A 27962-nucleotide genomic window follows, 5' to 3' on the forward strand; every position below is an offset into this window, starting at 1 on the left:
ACCCTTCACAAATGGGGCTTGAGGGATTTAGAAAGTACAGGCTGGGGCATGCAGCACCGCCTACCCCAGCACGTCTTGCTCACACTCCTTGAGCGCAGGGACAGCCTGGTCTTTGAGCTCTTCTCCCCCACCTCACCCAAGTCTGGGTGTAGCCCCTTCGTTCACTCAACTAGGAAGTCCTTTCTAAGTCTGATCCCAGTCCCCTCCTGTCTCCCCTGACTAGGGTTGGGGGTGGGGGGGAAGGGGGAGTTCCCTTTAAGGGCGGTGGGGGAGGGGGCTGCCGGCCGTCCCTCCTTCCGTCCCTCCCTGGATCCAGCCGCCCGGGGGCCCCCGGGGGCCCGGGCCCCGTGCCAGCGCATGCGCCCGCCTGTGGGCGCTGTCCCGGGCTGCGAGGGCCGCGAGCGCACCGACAGACGAACCGACCGACGGAGGACTGGCTGCGGGCCGGACAGACGGGGTAGCGCAGGGAACTGGGATGAGGCGGGACAGCGACATGGCAAGCCACATACAACAGCCAGGCGGGCACGGGAACCCCGGCCCTGCGCCCTCGCCTTCCCCGGGCCCTGGTCCCGGCCCGGGCGCCTCGGAGCGGGTGGCACTCAAGAAAGAGATCGGGCTGGTGAGCGCTTGCACCATCATCATCGGTGAGTAGGGCGTACATAGCGTGGAAGTACTGGGGGAACCCCTTTATGTTCCTCCCTCACGAAGACCATAAGACCACAGGGGCAAAGGAACCCTTCGAGCACCTGCTGCCATAGCTGGAGAATACACTTGACCCCATTCGGAACAGAACCTGGCAAACCAGTCACAAAACTTCTTGCCCTCACCTCCCCAACCTCTCTGAAAATTTGCGCCTGGAAGGGGGTGGGGGTTCGGGTGGGGGCTTTCCTTGCTGCAACCCTCCCCTGGCCTTCACTCAGCTGAGGGGCTTTACCAAGGCAAGTCCCCTGTTCCCACCTAGGAAACGGAAATAATTGCTAGGCCTGGCTTGAGTGGCAAGTTCTGGGCTGCAGGGCAGCCTGTGTGCATCCCTACTGTGTGCCAGATTCAAGTGCCAGGGAAGTGAAGCCATCTGTTCTTGGAAAGCAGGAAGGTAAATGGCCGGGTAGAGTCTAAAGCAAGGGTTAAAGGCCACGAAGCTGACCTTCCTGGCAGAGGTGGCCACAGAATCCGAGGAGAGGTAGCGAAGTAGCCAGGAGCAGACCAAGCCTCCAGGAGAGCACCCACTCAGCCCTGGGATCCAAGTGAGCACTCTCGTGATCTGGTGGCATCTGAATGGGTGCTCTCATGGCCTGGCCCCTCTCGCTCTTCCTACAGATGGTGCTTTTTGCATAGGTAGAATGCCCCGGGGACAGGGTTGGGCAGCAACCCCACCTCTGTCTGTCCCTTGACTCCTGAAGGAGAACTGGACTAGACCTCTTGGGCGGGGCCTTTTCTGATTCCCTGTGCCCAGGAGTTGGGGGTCTAAAAGAGCAGTAATTGGGGTCTTGATTGTCCCCTTTCCCAGCCAGTAGGAAGTGGCACACAGTAGGGATGCAGCCAAATAGCTCTCTTTCTGCCCTTTGACCCCTGGAGATAGAGAAAGGCTGAAGTGTGTGTGTGTGTGTGTGTGTGTGTGTGTGATCTTTACCTTCTGCTCTGTGCCCTTCCATGAGAAACTCCAGCTGGAGAGATGTAGTGTCTCTTGGGTATCCCCTGCACTCCTACCCAGAGTCACCCCTGAACCCAGCTCCAGAGAATTCCACCACCTGCCTTCTTCCTTCTAGAATGCTTATCTCCCAGGGACTGGTCCTGATGTCCCTCCAGCCCCCCTGACTGTCTGATAATAGAAAGGACCGAGCCTGTGGGCCAGGCCAGAGCAGTGGTTAGAGCTTTGCCTTCAGCCAACACCATTTTCAGGGTACTGTACCTCCTCCCCGCAAAAGGGAAGCCTACTTATCACTTGGGTCACTGGTGGGGCTGGCTATGGTGCCAGAGAGGTTCAGAGATGGTGGAGAGGAGAGCCTAGCATCAGAGGCTGCCAGGCTGCCAGCCATCTGCAAGAGGATGGGAATGGTGGTGTAGGGGAGAGATGAACACCCAGTCCACCATTTTGCTCCTTCTCCATTCAGGCTTTGGAGGAACTGGTGCCCCGGAGCCTGGCTCTGGGCCGCCAGCTCCCTTCCCATTTCAGCCTGTTCTTGCTTCACTGTTCCCCCTTGGCCTCCAGAAGATGAAGGCTGAGGAGGAGGGTGGAAGTCAACTGCGCTAACCAAGAAACAGAACTCAACCACTGTCCCAGCCCAGGGCACTGGGTGCTCTCCCAGGGGGCCAGGCTTAAGAAGCTCAAAAGTTCCATCAGTCAAGACACCAGGCCAGGCAGGGGACAGAACCAGACAGCGGGGGATTGTCCTAAACTAGGTGACTGGGGAGGAGGCCAGATCTGCTCTGCTCTCTCCTTCTGATGCCCCAAGGGTTCAGCTCCTTCCCCTTGCAGGGCTTTGGGGACCACTTCTCACTCAGCACAACTCTCAGACCTGGGTTCCTCTTCACCTGCTTCTCCTCCATTCCTAACCCAGGAGCTTGGTCAAAATCAAAAATCTCCAGTGTCATACTCTAGTGTTATGGAGCTGGAGAACTTCACATCCTTGTCTGTGAGTGATCTGTTACTCACTGGATATTTCCAGAATGTCCAGTGGAGCCTCCCAAATGATACACCTCACCAGTACATCAGATATCTGTTCAGAATACCACCTCTTGTTATAGTATGGACTTACCTTACCTCCTTTGATTCTCATGCTCACCCTATGGGAGGGGTGGTGGTGGTGGTGGCAGGTTTCGTACCCATTACACAGATGGAGAAACTGAGGTTGAGGGTTACATGGCACTATTTGCAACTGATGAGCTCAGAATTTGGATACAGGTTCCCAGTGGCCTTCGTGCTATGGAGGCTTGGCAAAGTGAAGGCCTGACTCTTAACAAGCAATGGTGGAGGAGCTGAGCTAGGGTAGACTGAGATACCCCTCCACTATGCAGGAACAGAGCCAGGAAAGTCAGCCTTTCCCGTGGCAGCACACATGGGGTCTCTGATCCTAACTTGGAGACCTCAGCTATCCCCGTCACACAATCCACAAGCAAGGAGGAACATGCCCAAGTCTGACAGCCTGAGTGATGTTGGCTCTGCTGCCCAGACCACCACTCCCCACTTTCTACTTGGGATTCAAGTGTCCAGTCTATGCAGGTGTTTGAAAGCCAGAGACCTGAGGGGTGACTGCATGAATCCCATCTTTCTAGAGGCCTTTGTCATCCAGCACTGCCACATTGTCTACTATCTCCAGGGCCAGAAGTAAATGGGCCTCTGCAGACACTTTTCCTACAGGTCCTGAGGATTCTTCAGACCCATTGACAAGTAAAGAAACTGAGGCCCTAAGGCTGTAACCTACCCAAGGTCACATGTCCTTAGGATACTGTAGCACACCACTGGAAGTCAGAGCAACTCCAGCCACAAGGCTGAGAGCATCTCTCACCCCCAGAGACACTAATGCATCCATTCAATGGTACCAGGTGTATTGGCCATCTAACAGGGAACAAGACAGGCTGGTCCCTCTGCAGCAGTTGATGCTCCAGTACAGTCAGTCAGCAAACAAAATAAATAGCCAGGCATGTAGCCAGTGGCCATAATAAGTACTGGCCAGACAACTGAGGCAGGAAGGAGGGCAGGGTATGCTCGGGCAGGGTGGAGCCCAACAGGGCTTGGTGGTAGGCTGTGAGCTATGGCAAAGGCTTTGCCTTTTTCTTTTTAGGAGCTGTGGGAGGGTTTTGACCCAAGAAACGATTGGACAGAACTTAGCTCTCTAAGGAGGAGAGGCCATGGGGATAAAGGTTACAGAACGGGTAGGCTAGGCAGGAAGGTTAGGCAGGAAGCCACTTGGACAGAGGCAATGGTGGCTGGAGACAGGGCATCAGTGGAGGGCTGAAAGTTCAACTCTGGTTGTGTTTGTGACAGACTGACAGCCAGCCGGGAAAGGTCCAGGGTGACAGAGGTGGTGGCCTGAATTAGTGCAGTTTGACTCTGGTTGGTCAGGACAACTTCAGGAAGGAACAGATCCGCAGGAAGAATGGGAAGTTGGAACTTCTGTCTGGAGTTATGTGGGAGAAGGAGGCCCGAGCGTGGAAAGTCTGTGGTCTAGACCCAGGTCAGGGGAAGGTCCCTGCTCTGGTTATAAATTTGGGAATTGTCATCAGGGGATAGGATGAGGTCTCTAAGAGAGCAATTATAGAAATAATAGGGTCAAGGGCCTGGGACTGAGCTCTGGGCAACCAGGGGTTAAAAGCTGGGCTTTCGATGAAGGACATGCAAAGAATTCCAAGAAATAGGACACGGTGGGGGGGGGGGGTACGGGGTACTCACCTGGCATCCCTGCACTGGGGAGGATCAGGAGTTTAAGCTCAGCCTGGGCTACATATTGAGATTTTGCTCAACCTGCCACAGAACACAATTTAATTGAGGAAGGTACGGACTGGGATCTAAGAGTCAGATTGAGTATCGTAGAGATTGTTGGTGACAGTGACAAGACCGGGCCTGGAGACTGGGGGCTGGCAGGCTCACTGGCCTTGGTGGGACTTGACTGGGCAGGCCAGACGGAGAGATCTCCACGTCTCTGCTTAACCTCTCTCCAGAGAAAAGTAGGTTAGGCTAGAGGTACACGCTAGCTGATTAGCAACCCAGGACACGTCCCGGATGTCCCCACTCACCTCCTTGGTATTCTACCAAGACCTCAGTGGGGCCACTGTCACGACAGGGAAGAGCTTGACACAAGCTTACTAGAAAGGCTTGGAATGGTGAGGCAGGCTTCACTCAGGTCTCAGCAAAGTTCAAAGTGCTCACTCCAGGGTGTTGGGTTTCCAGGAGAAAAGCTGTTTGGGGCACAGGGATCTCCTGGGTTTAATAAAACAGCGAGAGTCATAATTACTTCCCTTGGCAACTGTTGGGCAGGGTCAAAGCATGCCAATGCCTAGGCAATATTAAGGAATCACTTTCTATTCACCCTTCCAGCCTATGCCATTGGGGCAGAAATCAAATTCATGGAGCTAGGTGGGTGATCTGGAGAGCTACCTGGGGGTGGGGCTGCTTCGGAAGGACCAGTGGTTTGCACTACTTTCACGAGCAGGGGACAAGGATCCTGATCAGGATCAATATCCTAAATAATGTGCTTGCTCTCTGGCCAAGTCCTATCAGACCAGCTCCCTGCTGCCATCTAACCCCGTGGACCCACTCGCAGAGTCCCGAAGAAGACACTTGCTAGAGGTCTATCCCCACATGTGTTTGTATAGATAGGGATGTTGCCAAACCCACACACCCATGCACACATTCTCACACACCATGGGCAAGCAAGTGACTCATTCTGAAGATTTGACCTCTGCAGTTTACCCCTGTGACCTCCACAGTCTGCCACTGCCTCCCAGAAATAGGTCAGCAAGCACCGCAGCAGCAGCAGCAGCCGCTGCAGAAAACAATGGCCCTTTCTTCATTCCTCCTGGAGGCAAGTAAGCCCCATCAGGCCAAACATCTTAATGTGATAAAACCTCCCAGAGAAAGCACAAGGAGGGGGTAGGGGCATTGAAAGGCTTACCTGTCTGCCTGGGAGGACCAACAGGAACCAGAGGGCAGTTATCCCACTGAATGGACAGGAATGGAGAGGCCACAGGACCCATCTCTTTCTGGCTGTCAGTCAGATGGTCACCTAAGCACTTTTTAATATCTCCATCTCACATCTTCATACCTTGGTCCTATTGGATCCTGGGTCCCTCCTCCTCCTCTTTCTCCCCTCTTTGCCTCCATCTCCTTTTCTTTCTTCTTTTTCCTCTTCCTCTCCCTCCTTCTCTCTTCTTATCCTCTTCTTCCTCTTCTTCCTTCTCCAGTGCAGGATTTCTCAAGGGCTGGTTGGTTCACTGCAGGTCCTTTCCAAAAAAACATATCTACGGGGCTTGAACGTGGGACCCAAGAACACAGTCCTTAGCCCATCACTAGTAGTCAGAATGTTCTAGAACATCAGCTCTATGGACCCTCCCCACAACAAGCACTGAGAACCGCTCTCCTCAGCATCCTCTCATCTGTTTGTCACTGTCTGCTGCTTACCCAAGCCCACCACCCTCGTGGCTCCCTGCCTCCATCCCACCCACATGGTGCCCAGGGCATCTAGCACAGCATGATGGTCTCCTGCCACTTTCAAGCATGAACCTGAAGCAGGTGCTACAGGTCGTCCTGGCAGAGTTCCCTGATTCCCCATAGGACCTCAGAGACACTGCCTAGCACACATGGTCCTTTGAGCCACACGAGAGAAGTTCTGGGTGGTAGACTGAGGCCCCGTGTCCAGAATAATTGTGCACTTCCACACACTCGCAGTCCAGCACTGGAGTCTCAGCTGCTTGGCTCAGAGCTAGTGATACATCCCTGACCCCAGAGACCCCCTGTGAGCCGGGGTTTCCTCGGGAGCTGCTGTATGAGCTTTCACCAGGCTGAGTGTGTAGAGTAATGGGGTCTCCAGAGGAAGGGGGTGCCTCACAGGAGGGATGGGTAACTCCGGAGTTTTGGATGCCCCCAGCTCCAGCATACCCAGCTCCTTCCAAGGCCACCCAGCCCCCGCTGGCTTCAAACTTCACTGGCTTTTGGCAAATCCTGTTCCGCCAGGTCCTGAGAACGGCTGCCGGTCGGAGCAAACTCAAAGGCCCTTTACAAAACCCAACAGCCCACCCAGGCCTTGGGCCCCTCGTCTGTGATATGGAGGGCAGGTCCTCTTCGACTTCCCCAACCCCAGCTCCACTCCCAGAAAGCAGACCAGGGACGCAGCTTACCTCTGAGTACTGGGACACGGGGATTATTCCATCCTTATCTGGATGTATTTAGGGCTCCCGGGATGTGACCGGAACACCAAGTAGGTCTGTCCAGACTGGAAATCTGTGCCGGCCAGGGGTGGGGGTGAGGGATAGCAGGGTAGACCTAGAGCGAATGCAGATTGGCAACCACAGCTGTGTCCTCTGCCAGACCCGCCTGTGGACCGAACAGGTGAAATAAGCAGAATGCACACACACACACACACACACACACACACACACACTCACACACACACACACTCACACATGCATGCCCACTCACATGCACACCAACACTCTCATTCCCGCTCACACACATGAGTGTGCACACATACTCACATACACACACACTCACGTGCACACATACACATATTTGCATACACACACTCATACATGCCCACTCACATGCACACCCACACTCATTCACATTCACGTGCACAAGTGTACACACATACTCACATACACACACACACACATGCACACACTGCCCTACTAGGTGGGGGCTGAGATGCTGGCCCCATCAGTGTTGGCTCTTTGGTTCACATAGTCAATGACTGTGGAATGCTTTCCTGTATGCACGTCCTGGGGTTTGGACACAGACTACTGACGCTCTGATGTCAGTTACAAAATGTGAAATGGGTTTATTGCCTTTGGGCTTGTCCACTCCCCTTTCCAGACTGATCTGTAAAATGGCCACTGTAAAGGCTCCGAGAGATGCAGGCACTGAGCCTTCATCTGGCTCACAGCGTGGCATCCTTGCCGGGAACCCTCACTAATAGGTACTGAGGGCACTTGCTCTTGCTCCGCTCTGTCCTGCATGGGTGCTCCCTGCAGGTGCCAACTAAACTAACAGATGACCCCCCTCATCCTGATGTCCTGTGCGGCCTCCTGGTGTGGGCACAAAGGATGTCGACTCCTCATTTATGAGCTGGAAACAGAAGGTTCTGTTAGTCCCTGGTACGGCTGTCTGTGGAGGTGTGGAGAATGGCAGGCTCCCAAGGCTTCATGCAAGGGGAAACTGATGGAGAAAGGGCTGCCTGATGCCCAAGCAAAGGCATCCTCCACTCTTCCATAGAATAAACAACTGTGGGCTCTGGGTGTCTGGGAAGGGGTCTGGTTCACCGCGTCTGCAGAGCAGACCCTGAAATGACCAAGATTCTCAGCGTCCGCTTAACCGAGGACTTCTCAGCAGACAGACCAGGGTGGGGCCATGGCTGGGTATTGTAGGATTCAGCACCCGTGCACCTATTGGCCTCTGGTGCAGGACACCGTGCTCAGCAAGGGCACTGCTGGTGGGGGTCCTGATGAGGATGCCACGCTGTAAGCCAGATGAAGACTCCATGCCTGCACCCCTCTAAGCCTTCACAGTGGCCATTTAACAGAGCAACCTGAAAAGGGAGTGGCAAACCCAAAGGTTCTATGCCCCAGCCAGGGTTTCCCATTTCATAAAAATCAGCAGAGGCTCGGCAGTCTGTGTCCAAACACCAGTGGGACAGGGATCTCTGTCATGGCCTGTCCCAACCCTACTGAGATGGCTGCTGATTTACTAGTACCCATGCATCCCTCCCTCAGCCTGTTGACCCTTACCTAAACATGTTAACAACACCAGGAAGCAAGGCCTTTGGGGTGCGGGGGGTCTGTGTCCATGGCCCGGTGGGAAAAGAGGAAAACAGAATATGAAGGAATCAAGTAAGAACAGGCCTGTTCTTGGGGCAGCACCTTGGTTGCTACTCTTCAAGCAGCTCCATGAGTCTGGCCAATAGGAGAAGGGCAGGCAGATGAAAGACAGGTCAAGGTCTTGCTGTGGAAGGCCAGCTCTGGCCAGGAGGTGGGAGGGGAACAGATGCCTGAGCAGAGGACCTGAGCCCAGACTATGTGGAGTACACATATGTGGGATGGATGTGGCACCTCACTGCCACCTGGAGTGGGAGCCAGGGAATAAAGGAATTCAGGAACGAGTTCTGGCAGTGGGCCGGGCTGCCTGGGCAAGTGCCATTCCCCATGCCAGAGATAGAGAAAAGCCCATGGCGACCCTAGAAAGGGCCTGCTCAGATCTGAGAGGCTCAGTGACAGCCATCTCGTGCCTCCAGATCACCCACCTGAGCTCCTCCAGGGACTGGCCAGGCTCCATCCTTCACGGAAGTATCCTCCTCCTACCCCAGGAAGCCCGAGCTACTGAAGGAGCTACTGAAGGAGTGCCAGTCTCATACTCTTGTCTCTCTCCACAGGGAACATCATTGGCTCAGGCATCTTCATCTCACCCAAGGGTGTCCTGGAACACTCGGGCTCCGTGGGTTTGGCCCTCTTCGTCTGGGTCCTGGGTGGGGGCGTGACAGCTCTGGGCTCTCTCTGCTATGCAGAGCTGGGTGTCGCCATCCCCAAGTCTGGTGGGGACTACGCCTATGTCACTGAGATCTTCGGGGGCCTGGCTGGGTGAGTGTGATGCTCTGGCAGGGCTCTCTCTGCTATGGAGTGAGGGGGGGGGGTTGAATGGACGAAGTGGTATCTGGCAGCTTCCACAGCTAGGTTGGACACCCTTGATGCCCACTCCATTTCTCTGGTATCAGTTAGACCAGTGGTTCTCAACCTTCCTAATGCTGTGACTCTTTAATACAGTTCCTCATGTTGTGATGACCCCCAATCATAAATTATTTCATTGTTCCTTGATAGCGATAATTTTGCTACTGTTATGAATCGTAAAATGTAAATATCTGATATGCAGGCTATCCAATACGTGGGCCCTGTGAAAGGGTCATTTGACCCCTAAAGGGGCCGTGACCCACAAGTTGAGAACTACTGAGTGAGACCCTTGCTCTCTCTGAGGTTCCTTTTGCTTTAGTTTATCTTATTCTTTTCTCTTAATTGGTTGGGTATTATGGGACAGTCTCACCATGTAACCCAAGCTGGTCTTAAACTCACAATCCTCCTTCTTGCACCTCATCACTGGGACCACAGGTTTGCCCACAAGAGTGCGCCCAGTTCTATGTCACCTTTTACATGGGACTCCTTTTCAGCTCTACTGCCCTTGGGGCGTTTATGGAGGGAGGGATGCTCTTACTCTCGGAAGCCACTAGATGATACTAGTACTCAGGTAAAGGGGGTCTTTATTTTAGTAAAGAGGAGGCAGGAGGGGCATAGGGTCCTCCCATGTAATTCACTCGCTTTGAGTTGGGACACACACACACACACACACACACACACACACACACACACACACACACGGTGCCCAATGTCAAGTTTTTCGCAGAGCAGAACAATCCCTCGAATGGTATTCAAGCTCAAAGACCCCTGCTTTGAGAGGTTAGCAAAAGTCATAAGCTTTTGCACATGCAGCAGAATGGGATGCATATCATGTAGGGAAATGCCATTTACACAGCCTTGCAAGAAAGATACGCCCCTTCAGCAAAAACGAGCATCTTTCCTAGGTTCTGAGTGTGGTGGCCTGGGCCAAGGAATCTTTTTCTGCTATGGGTAGAGGTGAGGTCAGGTTCATAGCAGAGCTGACAAGATGGGGGGGGGGGATTGAAGTTGCTGTATTGTCCAGACAAGTTCAATGAGGATTCCTAACCTAACACAGTCATTTTACAACCTAACTCAGGAGGACATGGTAGGCAATGTGTCATGAGGGTCAGGTGGGCGCAGTAGGGTGACACCCGCTGTCACATTTTAAAGGCTTTATAGATGATGGTCTCAGTAAGAGCAGGGGGTTGTTTGGGGTAAGGTTTGTATTATTATGGATCTCTGTGGCATGTTAAGGGAGGTGCTCAGTCAGGTCTTAATACTGCGGACCTGGACATAATACTCAGAGAAGGTGAGAAAGAGCCCTGGACTCCACTTTGAGGGCAGCCAGAAGATGCAGAGATCTATAAAACCCAAAAAGCCAAGGGATTGGATTGTGCAGAAGGGGGTGGAGTAGGAGACATGGCCACAGATCTAAGGTGAAGATCAAGAGGCATGTCCCAAGGGACTCCTCACCTTAAGAGCTAACAGCTAACACCATCCCTAAGGGTGCAGGCAGGATCCCCTATTTGGATAAAGGCAAATCTTTGAGCATATACCTAAGGGATACTGATATAACTGATGTAAATCACTCTTCTTTGAAAATCAAGGCAGAAACATTGCTCAGAATCAACCATCTTAAACCACAAAGTGCCTGAGAGCCCTAGATAATGCTATAGCTTGAAGTCTGGGCTCAGGGAGCAGCCTGGAATCAGTTTCCAATTGTTCCGATAGCCACCTCCCCAGCCTCTGGCAGCTCACCAGCTCTTGGAGGCTGGTCCTCATCTATCCCAGATGCTCACATCTGGAGCAGGCAAGTGGTGTGCCTGTACCATGCTGGCCCTTGATTGCTCACAGATTCCTACTGCTCTGGAGTGCTGTCCTCATCATGTACCCCACCAGCCTGGCTGTCATCTCCATGACCTTCTCCAACTATGTGCTTCAGCCTGTCTTTCCCAACTGTATCCCCCCAGCCACAGCCTCTCGAGTACTCTCCATGGCCTGCCTGAGTGAGTGTCCCTGAGCCTCTGTCCCCACAGCAGCTGGATGCCCCACCCCATGATATTCTCGGTCCACTCTACTGGGAGGAAAGTGGAGAGGGAGCTCCTAGCTGCTGTCACTTGTAACATCAACCTTGAGACCCAGGGTTCTGGCTGCTGCAGAGGCTGTTCCCCTAGCCTAGATCTGGCTATGGGCCACCACGAGGGGCTCGGCCTCAGGTGCCCACACCCCTTTCTTCTCCAGTGCTCCTGACGTGGGTGAACAGCTCCAGCGTACGCTGGGCCACGCGCATCCAGGTTATCTTCACTGGTGGGAAGCTGCTGGCGCTGTCTCTCATCATCACTGTTGGCTTTGTCCAGATCTTCCAAGGTAAAACCAGGGTGGGATCACTGGAGAGACTTGGGAGACTGTGCTAACCCCTGACGTCTGGACTCCCCAGGACACTTTGAAGAGCTGAGACCCACCAATGCCTTCGCCTTCTGGATGACACCGTCTGTGGGTCACCTGGCCCTGGCTTTCCTCCAAGGTTCTTTTGCCTTCAGTGGCTGGAACTTCCTCAACTATGTCACGGAGGAGCTGGTTGACCCACGCAAGTGAGTGAAACACCCGCTCAAAGCAGTTGTCGTCACAGATCTGCTGTGAAGCTCAAACTGGTCATCCACTGACCATGTTCGCTGTCATGACAACAGCCTCAAGAGAGCCCTAAAACTGTGGTCTTCCCTGTCTGCAGCTGCAACTGGGCCCCTTGTGGGGCCTCAGAAAGACTTGAATATCACTTCCCTGCTGGGTTTAGTGATTTACATCTGGCCCGAAACCATCCATATGCACACAACATGGTTCTGAAGGATGGAGCCCGTGATGTTGCATCTGATGCTCAGCCAGGGACCTTGACAGGGACAATGGCTGCTGCCGGGTAGGGGGTGGGCGGAGAATCTCCAGGGAGACCTCAGACTTGAGGGCTGAGCTCTGAAGGCATCTGCGAGATTTTCTAGGCTAACTCTGGCTACACATGGTTTTGTTTTTGTTTTTTCTCTATCCAGACATTAACTAGACCCTGCCCTCAGGAGATGACACGTCCTCATACCAGTGGCCTTGGCTCTTATCTGTCCCTTCTTCTGTTAGCTGGTGCTCAGACAGAGGTTTGGGGAAAAGGCAGACGGCAGTATGTCCCTGCCCGCCCCCTGGACAGATGAGACTCCAAGTTCCCCTCACTATACACAACTCCATTTTTGTACCAGGAATTGACACTGACACTCCAATCTCTGTCCCCAGGAACCTACCTCGTGCCATCTTCATTTCCATCCCACTGGTCACCTTTGTGTACACATTCACCAATGTCGCCTACTTCACTGCCATGTCCCCCCAGGAGTTGCTGTCCTCCAACGCCGTGGCGGTGGTGAGTAGGGACCTCAGCTCTCTCTGTAGCCCCTACCCCAACCCCAGCCTTACACGTGGCCTCTTCTCTGTGCCCATGCAGACCTTCGGCGAGAAGCTGCTGGGCTACTTTTCGTGGGTCATGCCCGTCTCTGTGGCCCTCTCTACTTTTGGAGGGATCAATGGCTACCTGTTCACCTCATCCAGGTGACTGGTCTGAGGAGAGGGGGAGAGGATGGTATAGGTGAGACAAGGCAGATGTCTTGCTGTGTGCATGCCATGCTAGGGACAATGGGAAGGGAATGCTGAGAATCCTCGGTAACAAATGTCTGATCCTGGTCTTGAAGTAAAGAAAGCCAGGAGGCAGACTACATGAGGAGAGCTGGTAGGGCCTGGAGGGCAGAGGTCAATGTGACAGCTGGGTTCTAGCAAACAGCAGAGAAGCCTCAAGGCCAGGCTCTGGCCCTTATCCATTTTCTTCCCCGTGCCTAGGCTATGCTTCTCTGGAGCCCGAGAGGGACACTTACCCAGCTTCCTGGCCATGATTCATGTCAGACGCTGCACCCCAATCCCTGCCCTCCTTGTCTGTGTAAGTTGGGAAACCCAACCAGGTAGTGTACCTAGCAATGGGGGTTTGGGGGGATAATAGCCAAAACTTATTCCTGCCTATGGTAGATGAGCCATGGAGGGTGGGGATGGGCTGGGACCCACCTGACCTCCTGACCTGAGTGGGAAGGCCCAGAGCAGCCTCCAGGGATGGCCAGAAGCAGGTGGGAGGCCAGCTGTCAGCCCTCGGTCCTCTCCCAGTGCGGGGCCACAGCGGTCATCATGCTCGTGGGTGACACATACACACTCATCAACTATGTGTCCTTCATCAACTACCTCTGCTACGGAGTCACTATCCTGGGCCTGCTTGTGCTGCGCTGGAGACGGCCGGCACTCCACAGGCCCATTAAGGTGAGGCTGGAAATAACAGGGCCATCTTCATCCAAGTTGAGCACTAGAGGCAGGTATAGGTGATGAGGACAATGGGCTATATAGCATTTGCAGAGTGTAGAGCTTTCCACCCTACACTCTCTGACATGTTATCTCCTCTAACCCCAGGAAGCAAGTGTTTTTAATATCCCCAGTACACAGACAGGGGCAATGAGACTAAGGTCACAGAGGCTGCCAATCACAGAGTCTGGTATTCTCATGATCCCACATGAAAGGGTGACAGAGAAGACTCCCATCTGCATATGGATCCTGAAGAGGGCCTGAAATTTGAAGCATGGAAAAAAAAAACAGTTGAGTTGCAGCCAAATGTAAACAGCTTTCTGTGTATAACTGTTACAGACAGCTCAGCACTGCTCAAATAGACAGCCTTAGCAGTTTGGCCAACTGGTCAACCCAGGAATTGCTCTCCAGTACACTGGGTAGCTACCAGAGGGGCCAGCATAGGGGCCCCATTCCCAAGAGATGGAAAAAGTGCTTCTAATCCCCTGGGTGGCAGGAGAACTAGGGTGTTGCTCCCTGGTGCTCCTGTTCACCCTTTCTCCGACAGGTGAACCTCCTCGTTCCTGTTGTGTACTTGGTGTTCTGGGCATTCCTACTGGTCTTCAGCTTCATCTCGGAGCCCATGGTCTGTGGGGTCGGCATCATCATTATCCTCACTGGGGTTCCCATCTTCTTCCTGGGAGTGTTCTGGAGAAGCAAACCAAAGTGTGTACACAGATTCACAGGTGAGAAGGGTCTTGCCACCATGCCTCTTGTAGGATCCCACCCCAGAGCCGGGGCCTTCTATCAGCCTGGCTGGTGACGCAGGACCCAATGACTTTCCTCAAAGCTTCTTGCTACATACACATGTGGCTAGGTTTCATCTGCAAAAGAAGCAACTCCCATCCCAAGGGAGGTATCTGGAGTTAGGGTCATCCCTGTCTTAAAGGATTGCTCCCCTCCTGGCCCCCGCCATTGTCTATCTGTCTGTCTTGTCTGTCTGTTCTTAGAGTCCATGACACGCTGGGGCCAGGAGCTGTGTTTCGTGGTTTACCCCCAGGGCTCCCTAGAGGAGGAGGAAAATGGCCCCATGGGCCAGCCCTCCCCATTGCCCATCACGGACAAGCCCTTGAAGACACAATGAGACCTTGTAGAGACTGGAACAGCCGATTCTGTTTACATGTTGTTTATTGAGAAGGGGGTTGTGTTTTGTTTTGTTTTCAAAAATTTTTTTTCTGCAAAAAAAGAGAGAGAGAGAGAGAGAGAGAGAGAGAAAGAGAGACCCAACCCTTAGAGGCCTATTGTAAGGGACTGGCCACTGGGGTCGGGCTTCCTGCCTTAGCAATGCCCTGCTAGCTTCTCCAGAAATGCCTGTAAATAAACAGGGCTGGTTGTTGCTGTGTGCAAGGGGAGTCCGTGGAAACATGCCTCAGCGCGGTATATGGGCTGCTAGCTGGGAAGGTGCCATGGAAAAGGTTTTCAGCCCTAGTGGGTTTTGCTGGTTGAACTGGAGGCTGCCCAGAGGAGACAGTGAGGCTCCATCTACGACTCAGCGATCCAAGAGAACCCAGAAATCCCTAAGTGGGACTACTGTCCTCCCCCAAAATCACCAGAGTGAATGCTACAACTTCTGATAGCACAGCCCTGGCTTCAGGTGGGGAAACTGAGTCTCTGAGGCAGGACAGGATGGTTGTTTCCATTGTCAGCTGGTGCCTTGACTTCTGTCTCCTGAGAAGGCATAGACTGGCCTCTCTTGCGGTCATCCTATCTCATATACTTTTAGCCTTACCATAATGCTTGGGGACTAATGCAGCCTAGCCAGGCCCATGCTGCTGCCACAGGCACAAGGCTGGGGCAGAAGCCACTGGGCCATCTTCCCCAGGGACCCTGCATGGAAGCACTCACCATGAATGAGGTGCAACCCCTCCCATGGCCTTTTCAGGCCTCGACTACAGCTCCTGACACAGTTCTGGGGATGAGCAGCTGGTGCCACTGCAGGTGAATGAACTGGGAAGCCACAGGGAACATTCCAGAAAGCCTGGTTCTGGCTCTCCTGCCTTTCTGGAAATGAATCCCCAGATCCGTGTGGCAGAGCAATTTGCTGGGAGACTCCAAGGGCTATGCTCATGCTGATCTCAGAGGTGGTCTCGTCACTCCACCCTCTTCCCCAGGCCAACCCCCGAAGCCCCTGCCAGCAACGCAGCTCTTCAGAGCAATAGGGTTGCAGAGGCAGCTGACTGACTGAGAGCCCAGGCCCCTCACAGGGGCTGCTGGGTGGGCCTCTGTAAGAAAGAATGCAGAGGCAGGGTAGAAATGACTGTGTATTCCCTGGTTCCAAAGCGGGGCTGTGGCAGTCACCGGCGTGTCCAATGGGTCAGCAGACCAGAAGGGCCTCATCATCACTAGCCTCCAATATTGGGGAGCAGGGTGGTGGAGGGCTCCTGCAGACCCCCAGTGGCTCTGCTGAGTGGGGGTCTTGGGTGCCACTGGCAGTGGGAGTCTGAGGGTGGGGGTCTTGTGCCAAGCAGGGCTCTGGAGGCGTGTCCACAGGGGCTGGGCTGTCTTCCAGAGGTTCCACACAGGCCTTTCTCTCCTTGTCCTCTGGCCTGTACTCTGGGTCTCGCAGATTTAAGGGTGGGGGTGGCACTGAAGGCCCCACTTCTGGTGCATGGCCAGAGCCACTAGGAGGCCCATCTCCAGCCTCCCTAGGGCTGCCTGTGTCTGTATTGGGTGCTGGGGGCTCTGGGACAGGCCCCGGTGCTGCCTGGAGGAGCCCATCACCCAGCACGGTCTGTGAGGTACGAGCGGCGGTCAGCAGTGGGATCTGGCCTCGAGGTGCCCGTGGCCGGTGGAAGAGCCTGTTCCAGAGGCGGCCCAGTCTTCGACGAGATGGCCCCCTGCGGGAGGCATGCCGACGCATCTGTCGTCGCATGGCTGTGCGAAGGTTCTGTAGCACTGAAGCCTGAGGGTAGGGGAGCAGCTAAGGTAGGGACCAGGCCATTCCGGAACGACTGAACAATCCTCAGCATGCCATGCTTCCAGGCCAGGGACTAATCTGTGCTTCCACCACCAAACCATATTCCCTTCCCCGACTCCAAACACCCTAGCTCTAGCTTGCCCCTAGGCCTCCTGGTCTTGGGGGCTCTCTGAGGTCCAGCAAAAAAGAAACCGGGCCTTATGCCCCACCCCCACCCCACACACACATACTTATGGAAGCTCACCTGGGATGCACTGTAGACAGGAAAATCCTCAACCGGTGGGATGAGGCCCTGTGCGATGAGCTGACCGTAGGATGGGGGGGCTTCGCGCCGCACAAACTCTGCCTCTAAGCGTGTCATTTGGGTCTCAAAGGCCCTGAAAGCAACGGGCAGAAGGGAAGCATGATAGGATAACATAGAGCAGGATCTGGGGACCCCCACCCCTCCATCCAGACCCCTGCATGCACACACAGAAACAGTCTTCCTGTATCAGGGCGACCCAACCCATAGCCTGGAATGTAGTGAGATCTTTCTCCAGGGAAACGGAAGAACTGGGGCTCCAGGCCACCACGGGGTGCCCACCTGTACTCCTGCGTGCGCAGGGAGTAGAGTTTGAAGGCACAGCCTAGGGCAATAACAAGCAGCAGTCCGCATACTAGGCTGCCAATGAGGGCGGCGGTGATGACCTTGCGGGGCACGGCAGCCAGGCAGCCATGCTCATCGCTGCCATCTTGGCAGTCCTCCTGACCGTCACAGCGCCACGTCTCAAAGATGCACAGGTTCGTACCACAGTGGAAGGTGCCCGGCTGGCAGGAAAAGCAGTTCTTCTCATCGGCGCCATCGGGGCAGCTTTTCTGGTTGTTGCAACGATCGGCAGGTGCATAGCACAGGCCACTACCACCCTCACAGGGATACTGGTCCGGAGGGCACGCTGGACAGCCCTGCTCATCTCGGCCGCTTGCACAATGCCACCAGCCATCACAGCGTTGTGGCTCTGAGAAGCACCCCTGTTCCCCTGTGCTGTCGTCATCTCCCTCGCTGCTCCCACATGGTTGCTCCCACGGGAGGCAGTAGCCCTTCACCTGGTATGTGGCGTTGAAGCCGTGACCAGCACTGCGAGCACGAGCATGGTAGGCCACAGTGAGGCGGCCCTGAGCTGCTTCCAGGCTCACGGGCCGGTGGTTGCTGCGGTAGGAAAGCGTTTGCAGCAGACGGTCCCCACGCTCGCCCAGGCCTTCATACACCTGGACATAGTCATCATAACCCAGTCGTAGCTCCAGCTGCAGCAGCACGCGCCTCGGGTCCTGCGTGTCCACCAGCCACGTGCAGTGAAGGTCCGAAGGCCCACGGGCGGCGCCAAACAAGTCTGGGGAGGCGAAGGAACCGTAAAAGCTGCCCAGCCGCCGGCCACATGCTAGGTCGGGGCAGCCAGCCTCATCAGAGCCGTCACCGCAGTCCTGAGTGCCGTCGCAGCGCCGCTCCACAGGCAGGCAGCGTGTGGAGCGGGCTCCGCTGCAGGGGAAGGTGCCCCCGGGGCACAGGCTGCCTGGTGGCTCTGAGGCAGGTGCTGAGCAGTTACCCTCATCCGAGCCGTCTCCACACTCATCCACCATGTTGCACTGCCAAGGACCAGGCAGGCATTTACCGTTGTCACAGCGGAACTCATCTGTCTGGCAGGATGTCTGGCCCAGCTTCCCTGGAGACAAAGAGCGAGGCAGGGTGAGCCTCCTTCCAGCACCGGGTCTGAGGCTGGGAGCAGGCAAATAGGTTCAGTCCCAGCTGGGTCTCTGTACAGAAAGGCAGGGCCACCTATGGGGCAGAGGCTCACAGGTGAAAGGCTAGGTTCACTATCTCAGTTGAGCTTAGGCTGAGGGCAGATTCGTCCAGCAAAGTGGGGTAAATAAGGCATCACCAGAATCAGCCTAGGATTAGCAGAGCTGGTAAAGGGGGCCCTTTCAGGAAATTGGGGCTAGTGGAGGACCTCGCTGGCATCACCTCGGATATAGGAGAGGCGGAAGCCCTGGGCCTGGCCAGAGCTGGAGGCGTCTGAGTGGAAGAAGATCCAGACGTGGTCACGGGCAGAGATGAAGGCGGGTGGGATGGCTGAGCCGCAGAGGCGGAAGGCCTCCTGGCGAGGAGGAGCTGCTGGGCCCAACAGGAGCCAGTCGAGGGAACACTGGTGAGACTCCTCTACATCGAAGTTTCGGAAACTGTGGGCAGAGAGGATCACGGGTGGTTAGGCAGACAGGGTCCTCATGGCCGGGACTGGCCAACAGCAGTCAAGCTGGAGTTCTGTCCCACCTAACCACCCTCCGAAATCGCCTGGCTCTGACCCCACCCCAGGGTCCAAAGGCAGCTCCATGAGACGTCATGGCATCCATGGGCAGCGTCCATCAGTCCAGCTCCTAAACAGCTCCCTGCCCCACTAGCATGCAAATAGCATCCCCAGCTCTGAACTGAGCACAGGGGGTCAGCAGCCCTCTGGCAGTTTCCCCTAAAGGGCGGTGACAAAAAGACTCAGATCCCTCTCATCCGAAGTCAACTGGATAGCACAAACTCCCAGGATTGTGCCCTGAAGGAGGGGCTCTGTCCTGGAGGCTACTTGATGCTGCTAGCTTGGTGATGCTGCTAGCTTGGTGATACTGCAGCTTGGTGACCACAAGTTACCCAGGTGAAACGTTAGTCCAGATCTGAGCCAAACAAGCAATAGCCACCAGAGCAGGCCCATCCCATTCCTGTCCTTCAGATCTACAGTCATTAGTCCTGGAGAGTGAGGTGGGCTTCTGGATTTCAGCATGCAGCAATCCGGCAGACAGAATGGATAGTGACCCCCTAGCCAAATGTCCCCATGACCTAGGTCAGAGTTTCTCGCTCCTCGGTGACACCCTCTAGCACCTCATCCTATTTCCCTCTGCCTTCTACCTACAGCTCCCCTCCCAACGGACCACCTGAGGTCCTTGCAGAAACCCTGATGTGGGCTCCATGCCACCCTAGCCTCAAGCCACTCCCAAAGGGTAGAGGGCAGAAACCTGTGCTACTTCAAGCAGCCAGACTCCCCCACCAGCTCCCAAGGCTCCCTTTTGGGGACCAAAAAGGAAAGAATCAATAGAGGAAGAGAGCCCAGCTCAGAGCACCCGACCAAGGAATTGCTCAATTAAATGGCCATAATATCTCACATGCCCACACATGCTTACAGCTCACACATGGTCATACAGGTCTCTCAGATGCCTGTTCCATACACCTACATACCTGTCACACACAGTACACATCACACCTGTCCATACCCATGTGTGTGCCCTCCGCAGCTGCTAAGCACACACACATGTGCAGTCCCAGGGATGCTCTCCTTACCTGATAGTGATCATGTCACCACGGTCTCCTTGAATGTACCAGCTGCAGTTGGTGCCTGGAGGGTAGTTGAGGGGCCAGGCTGGGCTGTAGATAACCCCTCGACGTTCAGTGTGCTGTTCCAACTTCCCACTGCAGGCGGCTGTCGGGAGAGAAGGCTGAGAAATGTCCACCCACCTTTGGGTAGGAGGCATGTTTCCTGCGGGTGTCCCTGCTCGTGGCTTGAACACAAGTTTCCACTAAGCCCAGTCAGTCTACAGTTCAAGCATCATGGAAGCCGTGTGTGGGTGGGGTTCAAGGAGGAACCCTCCAGACTTAAGGCAGTGTAGCCCATTCCTGTGCTATACTGGAGTCTTGATCCTGTGTGTCCAGTCCGTGTCCTGCCCCCATCTCAGCAGGGCTAAGAGCAAGACACTTTTAATTCCCCTTGGCATCCCACATGCAATATGGCCTCAGCTTAGTGGATGTCTTGCACATCGGTCTCTGGCGTGTAGGCCTGCACAGGCCATTAGAGTTCTTACCTACCCATGTGGAACACACCCCCAGGGACGCTGGAGAGATGGATATGTGATTAAAAGCACTTGCTGCTCTTGCAGAGGGTCCAGGTTCAATTCTCAGCACCAACACAGATGCTCACAACCATCTATAACTCCAGTTCCAGGGGATCTGTTCCCTTGTCTGATCTCCACCGGCCTCTGCACCCACATGGTACCTAAACATATGCTCAGGCACACACATATGCACATACAATGAAATAAGTAAATATTTTAAATGACAGGGCCCAAGGGAAAAGAGGTGCTTTGTCACCTGATACATATTTACTGGACATCTACTATGCACCAAGCAAACATAACAGGCATAAATAAGCAAGACTGAAAATCTTCCTTGTGGATCTCACAAGTAGGGGATGAAAGAACACAGAGTTTATACAGAGTCCCTGGTGACAAGAAGGGAGGTGGCGATGTCCAGACCTGGCTGCAGATGGGTCTCATGACACCTTGAATAAACTTGGGACTGGGGACTGGAGAGATGGCTCAGTATTTAAGAGCACTTACTACATTTGAGGAGGACCAGTGTTTGGTTCCCAGCACCCACAGTGGGCAACTCATAACTACCTTTTACTCCAGCTCCAGGGGATCTAATACCCTCTTCTGACCTCCTGAATACATGTGTACAGCCCCTCTTCCTCCAGACATACACACACACATAAGTAAAAAATAAATAGTTTTATTTAAATATATGTAAAACAAACAAACAAACAAAACAACACTAGAGGTAGACACCCTAACCAGAAAAAGAAATGGATAAAGAGAGGGTGGGGCTGGAGAGATGGCTCAGCAGTTAAGAGAACTGACTGCTCTTCCGAAGGTCCTGAGTTCAAATCCCAGCAACCACATGGTGGCTCACAACCATCCATAGATGAGATCTGATGCCCTCTTCTGGGGTGTCTGAAGACAGCTACAGTGAACTTACATATAGCAATAAATAAATTGAAAAAAAGAAAGAAAGAAAGAAAGGAAGGAAGGAAGGAAGGAAGGAAGGAAGAAAGAAAGAAAGAAAGAAAGAAAGAAAGAAAGAAAGAAAGAAAGAAAGGAAGGAAGAAAGAAAGAAAGAGAGGGTAAATTATTTCTGGGCACACAGCCAGCAAGGGTAGGTACAGAAACCTCTGGATCCTTTGGTGGGCTCAGCCTTACTGCAAGTCCTGAGCTCACAAGCATTGATAGAGTGCCAACTGTATGCCACATCGGGGATGATGATAAAGCATCATTAGCCATCATGAGTGAGAGACCCCCCACACCTGCCCTGCTGTGCAGGTTCTCTCATGGCCAGGCAGGGCACCCTTACACTTGGCTACATCCCTGCCATGACCCTCAAACAGTTCTCTTACCCAGCCTGTCACAAAGGCTAGGCCCATTTTACAGATGGATGAGCAAGGCTCGGGAAGCAAAGAGTGACTCTTTTCTCCAAGTCTGCATCCTCACCCTCCCACTGCAGGCGTCTGTCGTGTTGCCTCTGAAAGTGCATTCTCTCGCTCTGTGGCCTGAGTCTGGGACACTGCTGCAGGAGGACCTCACTCCAACTCTTTGCATCCCTATCTCTTAGCAAGAAGAAATGCTCACCTATCTAACAAACTGCCTTGCTTCCCCTGTGCCCAAGATCCCTCCCATGGAAGGGAGAACCGTTCCCCACCTCCTATCCCCCTCACTCCTTCTCAGCTTCAGCTCTGTGGGTCCCCTTCTTAGGGAAGTCTACACACCAGATCACCCCAGCAGAGCTCCTAACCTTTGCCCCTCCATTCCTCCTCAGCCTCTGTCACAACAGTTACCTCCCTCTTGTTCTAGAAATTGCTTCATGACAAGTCCCCATAGGAGGGCAGGCTTGAATGCTCTGGCCTGACTGACACTCAGGGGCCAGCACAGTGCCTGACATACAGTGGGTGCCCAGCATGGACTACTGATGGTCAGTCTAGTACCTTTTGAGCTTCCCAAGGGGTCTGATCACTCTGCCATCCATGACCATGGAAATTTTGGCTATCCATTCTATTCATAAGAGCATCAAAGAATTTAGTCAGAAGTGCATCTTTGAACAAAGTGTGGTGGCACACACCTGTGATACTAGCACTTGAAAGGCTAAGGCAGGAGGGTCCTGAGTTTCAGGTCAGCCTGGAGCTACATAGTGGGTTCTAGGCCACCATGAACTACATGAGACTCCAAGGAAAAAAAGATGAGAGGCAGAGAGAGACGATAGATGATAGACAATAGATAGATCATAAATGGGTGAATAGATAGATAAGATAGAAAGACAAGACAGACAGACAGACAGACAGAGGAAAGAGAGACTTGGCAGGGGAGAGAAGGTGAAAAGGAGGAGAAGGAAAGGGGAAGGACAAACAAAGGGAGGGAAGGAAGGCTACCTTTGTCCCTAAAGTGAGGGTGGTCATCCTCAGAGCTTTGTCTTTATTGTATCAAGAGTCCCACCTCAATGAGGTACGAGCCAGTTCCTTTGCTCCTGATGCTATACGTGGCCCTAGCATGCAGCCTTTCTAATGTCAGGGCTTAATCAAGGAAACAGGAGCCCAAACTAGCAGAACACGACCTCAAGAGAACATGCAGGGTGCCCTAGCCTGGGCCTGACTCCTGCTGGCAGATAAAGCTACTAACTAGGGAATCTTTCAGAGACCTAGGCATCCACCTGAAATGACCTGGAGAGGGTGGTTCCTGGGTAGGCCGAGACCAGTGAGATTGGGGGAGTCTCTTCCTCATACAAAGAATTGATCAAGGTTCTAAATCAACATCTTGCTCTCTTCCTGCCTCAGCCAGACACCTGTCCCTGTATAGCACATCTGGCCATTCATTCAGGGTTTAGGTGGCCTATCTGTCTAGATGACTGGACCACTGACAGCCCACCCAACCTTTCCACAAACCCTCTTGTCTATAACCCCCACGGAATGTCACTGTTAACCATTTCTTCTTCTCTGGGGATGTCACAAAGTACTAGACCAGGATTCTACAGCCACCTCCTGGGTCTTACATCAAGATGAACAGTCTGCTCTGGAATCTCCATGAAGGGCTCTTGTCTAGACACCACCTGGCAATAAGCTTGGTGATGGGTCTAGCTTGGCCAACACACCCTAAAACTCAGTTCTCTATGGCAGCAGCAGCATCTCTACCCTGGGGCCCAGACCTAAGCTGCCATGGCCATATGTCTCCTTGTAGAAGGATACCCACCATAGCCATGTGTCTCCTTGTAGAAGGATACCCTCCATGGCCATGTGTCTCCTTGTAGAAGGATACCCACCATGGCCATATGTTTCCTTGTAGAGGGATACCCACCATGGCCATATGTCTCCTTGTAAAAGGATACTTACCATGGCCATATGTATCCTTGTAGAAGGATACTTACCATGGCCATATGTATCCTTGTAGAAGGATACTTACCATGGCCATATGTATCCTTGTAGAAGGATACCCGCCATGGCCATATGTATCCTTGTAGAGGATACCGGCCATGGCCATGTGTATCCTTATAAAAGGATACTTCTTATCCATCTGTAAAAACAGTGCATGTTGCTTGCTATGGTTGAAAAAAAATTAGCAAGTGACAGTCTTGAGGCAGACAGTCATGTAACGGAACAGAACAATGGGGCAGAAGAGTCTACAGTGGAGTCTTGTGGGAAGGGAGGATTTGACAGGTTACATAAAGGTCAGAGCAGAGGCAGCAGGACTGCATTTGGGGGATGCTGGTATAGGAGAGAGCATTTGGTGTGTCAGGGAGGTCCCCGTGAGCTTGAGGTGGAGGCCAACCTTTGCTCTAACAGATTGTCTGAGCTCTTAGTGGCAAAGTAGGAAAGGGATGGGTGGCAGCTTTATAGGCAGGGTCATTAGCTGTGGAGCCAAAGCATTGTCAAATCCTCTTGAGAGGACAGGGGCAGGCCTGATGTGGCACAGTTTGTAGATCTGATTTCCAGGGGCTATCGGTAACCTGGACAATCTGCCATAGTAACCCGACATCCTTCCCTCATCCCCTGGCACGTGAACAAGTGCCTAACTGAGGAGAAGACAGTGTGAACCCTTCTGTACTCAGGAGGTAGTCTTTTGACCCAGGGAATGCCTGACGTGGAAAGAGCAAGAGATAGGCTGAGGCACCAAAATCTATCTGGTGTGGGCTGAGAAGGGGCTGGGAGACAGTAGGACAATACCAAAAGTATTTGGAAATGCCATCACGCAGTCCATGCTGGGAAGGGTCAGCTAGGCCAGGAAGAAGCTGGTCAGCAATGCCTGATGAGTGTCAGAGGTGGATTTCAGGGAGATGAGGACCCATCCTGCCACTTGTCATTGCCAGGCAAGCTGTGCTTTTATCTCCCCAAATCAAGGGTGCCATACACAGGCATCAATGTGTGAACAACCACCTCTGGAGGTGAGTAAGGAGAGTGTACAGTGCCTTAGGTCTCGTCCCTCAAGCATCGCTTCTGCAAACCTGGGGAACACATCTGGAATGCCCACAGACACCCACCAGCAGTGGAAGGACAGGTCTCTGGTTCACGCTTGCAAGACACCCCTCCTCTCCCCCCCCGCCCCCCGCACTGCACCCTGGCCAGAACCTGACCCAGTCAGTGCTTTCCTGGAACCAGGATGTGAAATTGGGCTGTCCTTTGTGGTCAGTACATCAGGCAGGGTGGGGCTGGTCAGTGCTGACTACAGCAGGGCCCTGGGCCAGCCTGGGTCAGAAGAGGAGGCCCAGCTGCAGAAAAACACAGAGCTGGGGTACAGAGAAAATTATAGGGACAAAAGCCCAGTCTTCTAGATGGGTAGAGCTATTGCCCCCACCCCGTGAATGTCTCCCCCACACCTCTGCCTGCCCTCCCCCACACCCCTTGTGATCACCAGACAAATCTACCCACCTTGAGTCCCAGTGGGCTCAGTGGCAGCCTGAAACCCGAAACCCCACGTAGCTCCTGCTTTGCCTGTGGCACAAGAGACAACAAACAAGTTCCAGGTCCCCAGACTTGGGGTCACACATCCTTGCTGACCACACACACCCTGAAGTCCTTGCCTTAAAGCTCTTACCACTTACTCAGACTTTGGTTACCCTTGGCTTACTTCTGAGGCAGGGTCTCTCTGTATAGCCCAGGCTGGTGTGGAACTTGCAATCCTCCTGCCTCAGCCTCCCCAGTACTAGGATTACAAGCATGCAACACCACACCTGGCATTAAAACATCATTTTAGGGTTTGCTGAAGATGGCCATGTATTGACTAAACGAGCAAGAGATGGTGAGGTTTACTCAGTATATTAGTGATAGAGCAGGCTACCTCGGTAGACATCAGACCTAGTCATTCTCCAAAGAGCGACAGCCCCTCCTCAACTGAGGATGAGTATCTATGGCTGCTCTTCCCTCTCTGGGCACCAGGTGAGAGCTCAAAGATGGTCATCAGATGGCCAGCCAATCCTGCCAGGCAAGAGGCCAACACAGGACTCTGCACTGCTTTTTCACACGCTGTGTCAACCTCTCTGCTGCAGGGTGGTTTACCTGGGACAAGCCTTTCACATGCAGAGCAATAGATCCAGGGCTGCATTCCTATCCACCATCCTCCTGACCCTCACACACCAGCCAATACCCTCTTTGCCCTGAAGCATCCCAGGGTTAGGTACTAGCTTGCTAGAGCCTGCCCTAGAATTCGCCTCCAGGATTACTCTAACTGGCCATTCTAAGCTGTCCAAGCTGTTTGCCTGATTGCTTTGCTTCTCTCTTGGAAATTCCAGTGAAAGCTGGGGCTTCTGCCTTCCCCTCATCCTTTGTCAGCCTGGTCAAACCCACTAAGACTTGAATCCAGGCTAGGCAGGGGCTCTCCCACTGAGCTGCGCCCCCAGAGTCATGGGAGATTCTAGGCAGGTGTTCTATCACTGAGCCACGCCCCCAGCCCCTCACTGGGGGATTCCAGGCAGGGGCTCTGCCACTGAGCTATGCCCCCAGGGCCTCACTAGGGGATTCTAGGCAGGGGCTCTACCATTGAACTACATCCCCAGCCCTTCTAAAAAATGTTTTAGACAGAGTCTCACAATGTTAGCCAGGCTTTCCTTGAACTAGTTCTGTAACCTAGGCAGGCCATAATGTCAACTTTTCTGCCTTAGTCTCTTGAGTGGCTGGAATAACAAGCCTGTGCCACCAAACCAGTCTTAAAAGTCTGATTTTTTTTTAATGGTACTAACCTCTGTGGCACCATTAATATTATCTCTGGGTATTATTCTAATACATGAGCATCCAGTGTCCCTAAGGAACCCCTTAGGCCACAAGAGGCACAATCTATCAGCTGTACAGGGCATTTGCTAGTTTGCAGTGGTACCAAGCCACAGAGAACCAGACCCCTTCTGAGCATCTTGGGTCATTGCTTCAATGGACCCTAACGGCTAGGTTTGAGGTAGTCTGGCATTTCACCTATCTTGTCAAAGAAATCAATGTCACTAAATTTAAATTTGCTCAAGACCAACAGCTCCTTTTTGATGCTGTTAAAATACTCAGGTAAAAGTTTTCCCAACCTTGGCCATGAGGTACAGACATCCCCAGAGGTTGCTAACCCTGGGCAGGCAAGAGAAAGGGGCTTACTCACCTAAGGCGGGAACTGCACTGCTGAGCCTCCCAGTGAGAAAGAGGTTCACTGTGAAAGAACAAAGAGGTGTCAGTAGGGGACAGTAGCTCTTGGAGTTCAGAGCCCATGTCTGGGCTAGGAGTGAACACAGGACAACACAGTTGAAATGAAGGTACCCCCTCTTTATCTCAGTTGCCATGGCCCATGTCAAGGCCAGAGACTCTCCCTCCACCGCCATTCCTTCTGGGACAGGCAAAGGTGAGGAACTCAGAGGGTCTCGGGATAGAGACAGCAGTGTGCTAGCTTGGCTGTGTCATCCTGTGTCATGATGATACTCATGCCACAGAATTCAGTGTTTTCCTCTCAGATTTGAGGCTACCCATCCCGTATGCTCAGTCCCAAGAGCTCTACCTTTCAAGCAGCCTTCTACCACCTTGAAGGACTTCCTCCTTTGATGGGCATTTGGGGTAACAATACCATCATCTTCCCTGCACCCCATGATCCTAAAGGCAGAGAGTGCTCTCCTGACACCGGCACAGTAAGTGTCCACCTCAGTAGGAATGTCCATTGCTTCAGTTGGCTCCAGGCTGAGACAGAGTCTAAGCCAAATGAAAAGAATTCTAACAGCCTGGGGACCAGGGTGCCCCCCCTCCATGATTGAGGCACTCATCTCAGGAGCAGTGATTCTACATTTGATGAAGAAATAGGGGTATTCACCCCATCTGCACCCCCAGGGCATTCTGGTTCTGTTAGACCCAGACACGGGCATCTCCTGAGCAAGGAAGCCCTCACCTTTGCCCTGCCCACCTGGGAAACACAATAGCCAGGACCCAGACACAGTGACCACTAG

General features: G+C 53.4%; 2 protein-coding genes across 8 annotated transcripts in view; one reads left to right on the forward strand and one right to left on the reverse strand.

The window, feature by feature from the left end:
* The first annotated feature begins 88 nt into the window (after positions 1–88).
* Positions 89–15110, forward strand: Slc7a10 (solute carrier family 7 (cationic amino acid transporter, y+ system), member 10). Of its 5 annotated transcripts, NM_017394.4 has the most exons (11): positions 379–644; positions 9081–9285; positions 11209–11360; positions 11596–11721; positions 11792–11945; positions 12625–12748; positions 12830–12933; positions 13219–13315; positions 13534–13683; positions 14270–14447; positions 14712–15105. In NM_017394.4, exons 1-11 carry the CDS (start codon positions 476–478, stop codon positions 14843–14845), a joined length of 1593 nt encoding a protein of 530 aa, NP_059090.3. In that variant the 5' UTR covers positions 379–475; the 3' UTR covers positions 14846–15105. The 5 variants fall into 5 exon arrangements, with proteins under 5 accessions (XP_006540260.1, XP_030098640.1, XP_030098641.1 ...); XM_006540197.4 differs by lacking the exon at positions 13534–13683 and having other exon boundaries at positions 89–644; positions 14329–14447; positions 14712–15110; XM_030242780.1 differs by lacking the exon at positions 13534–13683 and having other exon boundaries at positions 89–644; positions 14712–15108.
* The window catches only part of Lrp3 (low density lipoprotein receptor-related protein 3), a 16515-nt gene continuing 3424 nt past the window's right edge, over positions 14872–27962 (reverse strand). Inside the window, exons 2-8 of one of the 3 annotated variants that reach the window (XR_881743.3) lie at positions 27134–27181; positions 25429–25491; positions 20031–20169; positions 18675–18889; positions 17467–18375; positions 16923–17055; positions 14872–16663 (exon numbers count right to left, since the gene is read on the reverse strand). Coding sequence is in view for 2 of the 3 variants with exons in the window: in NM_001024707.2 (NP_001019878.1) it covers positions 16076–16663; positions 16923–17055; positions 17262–18375; positions 18675–18889; positions 20031–20169; positions 25429–25491; positions 27134–27181 (2300 nt within the window). In the remaining variant the exon portion in view is untranslated. Of the gene's footprint in view, positions 16664–16922; positions 17056–17261; positions 18376–18674; positions 18890–20030; positions 20170–25428; positions 25492–27133; positions 27182–27962 lie in introns of all 3 variants that reach the window. The other 2 variants (NM_001024707.2, XM_006540165.3) reach the window with 2 other exon arrangements.

This window comes from Mus musculus, chromosome 7 (genome assembly GCF_000001635.26).
Source record: "Mus musculus strain C57BL/6J chromosome 7, GRCm38.p6 C57BL/6J".
Classification (NCBI taxonomy): domain Eukaryota; kingdom Metazoa; phylum Chordata; class Mammalia; order Rodentia; family Muridae; genus Mus; species Mus musculus.

Bases quoted from the DNA above. Each gene is read 5' to 3' on its own strand.
- Slc7a10 (NM_017394.4), top strand. From the start codon at position 476: ATGAGGCGGGACAGCGACATGGCAAGCCACATACAACAGCCAGGCGGG. The intron at 12,934-13,218 runs GTGACTGGTCTG...CCCCGTGCCTAG, and splicing joins TACCTGTTCACCTCATCCAG to GCTATGCTTCTCTGGAGCCC. The intron at 13,684-14,269 runs GTGAGGCTGGAA...TTTCTCCGACAG, and splicing joins CACTCCACAGGCCCATTAAG to GTGAACCTCCTCGTTCCTGT.